Source organism: Parasteatoda tepidariorum, chromosome 6 (assembly GCF_043381705.1).
Source record: "Parasteatoda tepidariorum isolate YZ-2023 chromosome 6, CAS_Ptep_4.0, whole genome shotgun sequence".
In the NCBI taxonomy this organism is placed as follows: Eukaryota; Metazoa; Arthropoda; class Arachnida; order Araneae; family Theridiidae; genus Parasteatoda; species Parasteatoda tepidariorum.
This window is the reverse complement of record NC_092209.1, coordinates 15,571,870-15,580,091: the sequence shown is the minus strand read 5'-3', so window position 1 is coordinate 15,580,091 and position 8,222 is coordinate 15,571,870. Positions and strand designations below refer to the sequence as shown.

General features: G+C 29.0%; 1 protein-coding gene across 2 annotated transcripts in view; it reads right to left on the bottom strand.

The window, feature by feature from the left end:
- The window catches only part of LOC107451959 (testicular acid phosphatase homolog), a 539,537-nt gene that overhangs the window by 22,185 nt on the left and 509,130 nt on the right, over positions 1-8,222 (bottom strand). For both annotated transcript variants that reach the window (XM_071182019.1, XM_071182020.1), the window contains exons 2-3: positions 3,412-3,508; positions 1,244-1,324 (exon numbers count right to left, since the gene is read on the bottom strand). In XM_071182019.1, the coding sequence (XP_071038120.1) occupies positions 1,244-1,324; positions 3,412-3,508 (178 nt within the window). The remainder of the gene's footprint in view (positions 1-1,243; positions 1,325-3,411; positions 3,509-8,222) is intronic.

The following is an 8,222-nucleotide window of genomic DNA, read 5'->3' as shown; positions in this document are numbered from 1 at the left end:
AGTACTTTTACTTTCGTTACTTGTACCGCCGGTACAAGTAAAAAGTACGTACTTTTACTTGTACTTCGTTACTTTTTAAATTTAGTACTTTTACTTGTACTTTCGTTACTTTTTTAGGGAAAAAGTAAAAGTATTTGTAACGGAAATATCGAATGAAATCGTTACTTTTTTTCTAAAACACGGTAAGCTTTCTTAAAAGAAAAAAAAATGTGATTGCAATATATATGCATTCACAGCTTAGTTCGTGTTTAAATACCTTCTGTTTCAACTTATTCTGCACATTCAATTATTTTTTACTAGCTCAAAGATCACAAAGCTATCTGAAACCCCGTTTTTGCTTTGTTTATGTTTGTGTTTTTAAAACGCGTTTCTAAAGAGCAAAACAATTTTAAATCAATGGTAATTTAAATAATAAACTAAAAATTAAAATCAATAGATAAAATTTCTTTTTCGTGCAAATCCATAAAAAGTTTAATATTAAAATTATATTTGATTTTAAAATTATATTATACGATTATATTATAAAATTATATTATAATACTCCTCCGAATTTAAAAATAAATTGATGTCCATAACTTTCAAAATTAAAAATAGTTAAATAAATAACAAGAATTTTGCAATAACATTAAAGAACATAAGAATATTATTCAATAAAATTTTAGGTTACTTTGAGTTTTCGATTTCCTAGAAATGTACTTTTAAATCGTTGATTTTATGTTTAGTACTTGTACTTTTACTTGTACTTTTTACTCGTTATTTTCAAAAATAAGAACTTTTTACCTTTTACTCGTTACTTTTTTCAAAAATACTTGTACTTTTACTCGTTACTTTTTAAAAGTAACGTTGCCATATATGCTCACTTCAGCTATGATAGAAGTCAATTCCAATGACCACCTATCAACAACTGGTGAAAAGTCTTCCCGGGCGTGTGCAAGCTGTCGTCATCGATGCAAAAAGGGGGGGACCAAAATCATATTAATACGTTGCCTCAGCACGCTCAAAGTCCATACCATTGGGTGTCCGGTTACTTATGGCCGGATAGTGTATAAGCATAATCTACGATCATTGGATACGGATATCTAATGATTTATTGCGTCACAATATTATAGATGCTCGTTTTTTTACTGAATATCTTCAACTTGTATAAAAGATTTAAATTAAGATTGGTATAAGGAAATTACCGTATAACAGAAGAGAAGAAATTTGATTAGATTAGAAATAGAAAAATAGATTTCTATCTCACCTCTGAGGGATCGGAAGTCATAAAATCCTGATAATGATTTCGGAAATACTTTCCCAAATTACGATGCTGTTGCTTTCCAAGCTAGAATTAGAAAAGAAAGCTTTTTCCAATAATTTAGATCAACTGAAGCAGGATTGAAATAGTTACCGTACCAGTCGTTAACACGTTGAATGACATGGGGAGGAGTCACCGGTGCCCGGCACTAAGTTTGTTCGTAGTTCCACGGAAGTCACCGGTGACCGGAGAATCCAAGATTATTAAAAACGCATAATTCGAGTTTTTTTCATATTATTATCGTTACTAAAACAGTTTGAAGAAATGAATGCAATATAGAACACACAAAAATAGTTTTATTTATACACACAGAGACGCCAACTTGCTTTGGATAGCAAATAAATATTTTCAAGTGGTAGTTTATTAATGGTGATTCATGGTATAAATTCATTTCAGTAGATTTTTATCCACCACTATTTCTAAACAATTCGTAGGCTTATATTATTTACCTTTTTTTCACATTTATCATGCTAAACCTTTTAAAAAACTAGCAAAATCTGTCTAATATTTGCAAATTTAGTTTGTAGTCAGTTACCGTTGTGTCCAGACGGGTAAGCCATGTAAAATTAGCGTGGCATTCAACGTGTTAACAAAGACGGATTTTTTTCAATCATAGTACTCGTATCATCGATAAGCAATGTGTTAAACCTCACGAAATTTCCTTCAAGAAGTACATCGCGTCAAAGAAAACGGACCACCCTGAATAACTTTTGATCTATTTAACGGATCTTTACCTCCTAGGACTCAATCTTAATGGTTCGAAAAAGTGACCTCAAATATACTAACTAGTTAGTGCAGACGATATTTTAAGTGGCGAAATCGGACAAAAAAAACGTACTTCTTCTGAATAAGCATATTTTTCTTTAACGGATTCGGATTTCTGACCCCCAAAATATAGGGGGTAGCCGCAATCTGGAAAATATGGTCCCCATAGTTTGGTCAGGAGAGAGTTCCAAAGTTTGGACCCCTTAATGTCAATTTTACTTTTTGCGAATTTTGCAAATATTTATTAATTTTTAATGTTTTGTTTAAATAACAGCCGAAAGAATACTGAATTGCAAGGTATATTGCAACGTGAAATTACACACTTTAAAATGACGTTAAGAATTGTATACCTTACAATTCAAAATTTTCTTGACCATTTTTTAATAAATTAATAAAAAATGATTAATATTTAATAAAAATTTCTTATTGCAACGATTTATCTTATTTGGATGGACGAATTTTATAATTGTTTACAAAAATTTTTAAATTGGCTTTAAAAGTTCTCGAGATATGCTAAAATACGCAAAAAGTAAAATTAATATTAAAGGATCCAAACTTTTTATCGAAAAAACTTTTGATACAGAGAAAGCACATTTTTTTTGTACTTCGTAACGTATTCGTTTTTTTTTTTTTGTATTTCGTAAATGTTTTTTTACATCAAAATTATGCACTAGATTTGACTCATTTGACGAAATACGAGATAAGTTTTTGCTTCAGGAAATGAATTTTTGTTTTATTATTGATGCAGTTTTAGCTGAATTAATTTATAAAATTATATACTATTTTGGTACAGTGTTGTACTGCTCTGAAAACACTGAATCACTCTTAAAATTTGCTCTTTAACCTCTTGACGCAGAATTTTTACCAAACATATTTTTCAGACTTTTCCATTTTTTTGTATTAATTTAAGTCAAAATAAATTATAATTATTACATTAATTTAAATTTTATAATTATTATTTATAATTGTTACACTGAACGAATAATTTCAATTTTTAGAATTTTTTACATATTGTAGGATACTTTTATAGTTTATATTTTTACATTACGTCAAGAAACAAAATTCATTACATGAAAGATATTTATTTGCAAAATTGAATAAAATGTAACATCAGTCAAACGTCTTACCTTTCTTACAATTTTTCATTTTAATTGAAAATTTCGAGCAACGAGAGCAAAATTCATTATATTTTAAAATCGACTATAACTTTTGTCAAGTCATAAATAAAATCATACATAAAGTCGTACAAAAATCAGAAAATTTTATTTGAGTGATAAAATTATAGAAAATAATGTTAATATGTAGGATAAAGGTATTCAAAATAAGTTTATTTTTGTTATAAATCTTACCTCTGTTAATGCTCCTAATCCTTCTGGCCAGATACCCTTTGGATTTGGATCATTTGGATACATGTATATAGGAGAACGATCACCATGACGATAGAGCTGAGCAAAATATGGGGGAAATGAAACATATTTAAACATTAAATCAAATATTTAAGTAATCATTATCATTTCACATATGATGATATACACTGAACCAGTAAAACATTTCAATTAGTATAAAGCCAGTGGGGAAAGTAGCGTACTCCAAGTAGTAAAATTGCTGTAGTCGTTACTTTTTTCGTAGTTTGTACTGTAGTTCGGTGCTCTTTTTCTAGAAAAAATGTAGTGTGGTGAGATACGAAAAAAACAGTAGTTCGTAGTGATTCCAGATAACTTTGGCACTTGGCTCCGCCTTCATCACGTGGTAACCGACGATACTATGTCGCTATTTTTGGGAGAAAGATGTGAATAATCTAGAACAAGGCTGCTGTTTGGCATTCGAATGACAAACATATTTATTTCACAATCTTTATGCGCATTTTTTTAACACTGAATATTTCATAAATTTGATGATATTTCTCTCTTTTGAGTGAATAGCTTGTCCTTTTTTAACCATTTTGCAGCAGTATATTTAATTAGCTAGAGCAGTGATTCTCAACCACTGTGCCGCGGCACTTTTGGGTGCGCCAAATTCTTAAAATGTGCCGCCAAGTATTAGAAATGATACAATAAAAAATATANATATATGTATATATACTTTTTATAATTTTTCCACGCTTTAACCGCGTGAACATCTTTGTCGGCGATTGTCTTTTCTCTGACAATCTTAATAAAATAAGAAGGAAGTGTTTAAATTGTCTTTGACACTCAATTTTAAAAATTGTTGAAATAAGTAAGAAATTTAATGACTATTAAAATTATTAATTAATAAAGGAAAGCAAGCTAAATATTAACTTTAAAACAGAAATAAAAGCTAATAATTAAAGTAAGCTATGCAATTAATAGTTATAAAAACAAATTAACAAAGGATAACTAACAAAAAAATAAGCTAACAATTAATAATTAGCAAAAAAACTAGTTAACAAGAAATCACACAAAAAAATAATAATGTAAAAAAACAACAGTTAATAACTAAAGAAAACAAGCTAACAATCAAAATCTAGCAAAAAAATAAATAAGTCTTACTAACTGATAAAAAATTAGTCGGAAGAAATAATTAATCCCTTAATAAACGTGCTGTTATAGTACATATTATTTTATTTCACATTCAAAATTATGATCACAAACTATTTAATTATTATAGGTAAGTACACAACCTTTAAACTAATTTTTTTCATTGCGTGCCGTCAAAGTTCGAAATCGTTAAAAATGTTTCGCCGCAAAAAAAAGGTTGAGAATCACTGAGCTAGAGTAGCGAAAGGTATAATAGTAGATGATAAAGCCAAGTAAGTGACTGAAAAAGAATTCACTGTTTACTTTTGGAGCGCATTTAGGGTTGTCTCAATTTCAAGCGCGGACACTTTTCTCCTCTTACTACAGCGCCGAAATGAACTCTTCGTCCGAGGAGGTGGAGGCAAGTACCAGCTCTTATTGAACGAACTATACGTTTAGTGAAGAAACATGATTCTAACGCAACTCATTTTTCGAATTTAACGGGTACATATCCTCGAGAGTCCGTAATAAGTGCAATGAAAATACAAATTTATTATCACGTATAACTAACATTTAAACTATCCATGACGGAGAATAATCAATTACTTTGACCACCCTTTCAAACGCGAATGCACACTCGTTAAACATTGATGTTATTTAAAAGAAAGGAAAGTATTTTGGGTGTACTTAATTTCTTATCGGAAATAAAAGAGCATTAAACAGTTAAAAAATTTTCAAATATTTGATCATTTTGCATTTCTCAAATTAAATATTGAAGAAATGCATGAAGAAATTAGAAAGTTGAAGGTTAAATGAACGAATTCGAAAAAAAAAAATTGTTTTCGAATAACAAACTGGGTCATGTAAACATAAATATAAATATTCTTATTCAAATATTCTTAATTCAAAACATTCAAATATTCTTATTCAAAACATTTTTGAATGCATGCGTAAATTAAATTCTTCTGCAAAGATCGACTCTTTAAAGGAGTGAAGTAGTAGTTACTAAATTCAAAAGTAGCTTGCAGTCACTGCATTTAAAAACAAGAAGTTGTAGTTGACTACATTAGTAGCAAAGTAGTTGCAGTACAAAAATAATGCAGTTCTTCCACCCATTATATATAGCAGAGTTTTAATTATGTATTTAGTTATTGCATATTTACAGGAGCACAATAATACTGTCATAACGCAGTGCTTAAAAAATAAATAAAATAAACGCCACACCCTGAATAACTTTTTATCTAATGATCGGATGTTCAAATACACTAGATTCAGTCTTATTGGTCCAAGGGGGCGATTTAAAGTTAGTTATTTAATTAGAGTAGACGATACTTTCTGCCAGCAGATCAGACACAAAACTGTATTTTCTCTGAATAAAAATACTTTCATTTGCGGACTCTGATTTCTAACCCCCGAAATATGGGGGTTAGTCGCAAGCTGGGAAATATGGTCAGAATGTCGGTCAGGAGAGCGGTCATAAGTTTTGTCCCATTAATGTTAATTTTACTTTTTGACACCATATCTCCGAGAACTTTTCAAGCAAATCGAAATATTTTTGTATATAATAATAGAATTCGTTTATCCAATAATAATTCCCTGCAAAAATAATTTTTAACAGTAATTTATTATTATTCGAAAAATATATGAGTAGGTCGTATAGTTTCTAAGAAATTAGATTTTATATATAAGCCTTAAAAAAAATGTATTTCATTTCTCAGGAAATTTTCGACTAATTTCGTACAAAAAATTATTTGTGTACTTTAGAATTCAAAAAGTTTACGACTATTTTTAAATAAAATAATAAAAAATACTGAAGAATTATTAAAAATTATTTTAGGCATGAAATTATATTTGAATGAAAAAATTTTATAATTGTGAGCAAAAATTCCCTTAACATTTTTCGAGATATTACGAAATACGCAAAACTCATCAAATACTGTAACTAATAAATAATATTCTGAGTGTTCCGTAATCACTGCGCTTAATTTACAGTTTAGAATACTACTCAAAAGTGAATATTACTTGTTTCCGACAGAGATTAAGCAAACTTGAGAAGCTTTTGTGGTCTTCCTTTTTACATTATTGATTACTTACACTCGAGAAGAAGAAGATCACTGATACACAGACACCTTTACCTATGACCACAGCTCCAGCTGGTTGTTTATAAGCAATATATCATGTTAAAATTCCAGATATTGCTGATTAAGATTGTGCTATGTTTGTCCACATAAGTCAGAGTACTGATTAACTTGCAGTTATTTAAATACTACGCTCTATAACGTATCGAATTTGTTAAAATATAATACTTTCTTATCTATGTCTTTTATTTAACACAGATGTATTATTTGTTAAGGAATTTTATGGTAACTGTGATTATTACTGTTTTTATTAGGCAAATTCTTTGCATAATTCATTTGTTTATATTCTACGTGACTTCGTGCTTGTCTTAATACTAAACAAGAGATAAACCAAATCTTTTTTCTGAAAGAATATAGACTGTGTCACTTAAATGAATTCATATTTGATGAATAGGGTAACTCTAAATAGAATGAAAAAAAAACAGCTGCTAACTTAAACAAATGCCTCGTTTGAACAGCCAATCAGGATCGATACATACGCTATCGTCATTTGCAGGTATCCAAGTAACTTAAAGTCTAGTGAAATTCCCTTGCTTCAAAAACGAGTTTGTTTCTTAGTCGAAAGTTGATTTCAAAGTTACAACTGATGAATGTTATTACGTCATCGGTATAAATTTAATGAAATATATAAAATTGAATAACCTTATTTTTTGTTGTGAAGTTTCAATTTTATAGCGAGAAAGATTGATGATTGCGAAGCAGTCTTACGGGTCAAGGGACGAAACGAACAGGGGATGAAGGCTCCTATAGTAGGCTTAAAATCACTGGTGCTTTGACGTCAGATTCAATAATAAATATTTAAATTATTTATACCTTATGGTAACAATATTGTTTATGCAAAATAAATTCCATTGCATGTTTGCCATCAAATGTGCACAAAAGCATGTTTGCCATCAAATTTTTCTCCTTTTTCTTCTTCTTCTTCTGCATGGGTTTCCAACTTTCATGAGGCCGTGGGCCACAATTAAAAACACAAATCAAATGGCGAGCCACAACTTTATCAAAATTTTATGTAGGACTCCTTTATGTTTGAAGGAACATTAAATATAACTGTCAGATTTTTACCAAGTTGTACAAAACAAAAGAATTGAATTACAAATTAAAATAAGAAGTAGATTTTAAAAAATATTTAATTGCTATTAATAATATTTCTAAAAATCTTAAATAAATAATAAAAATTCGGGCTACATTAACTTAAATGTGCACCTATGTATTAAACAATTAATGTGCAACAGATATCAAATTGTTAAGATATAAAACTTTAAAAAGGTTGATATTAAGACTTACATAGTAGCACACAAAATATTCAATGAGAAAATTGAGGTTTGTCTGCTGCAACTACCAGAGAATAGATATTTACATTTAAAATTTACAAATGTGTGTGTAAATATTTTCGTCCAAAATGAGTGGTTTTAAATTGTTTATTAGTTATAATATAAATAAACAATTAAAAAATCTTATTTATACTTGTTTATTTATATTAGAACTGGTGCTGTTGTCGGTGGATTCTGTTGTCTTTCTTGATGCTATTTTTTTTTTTTTTTT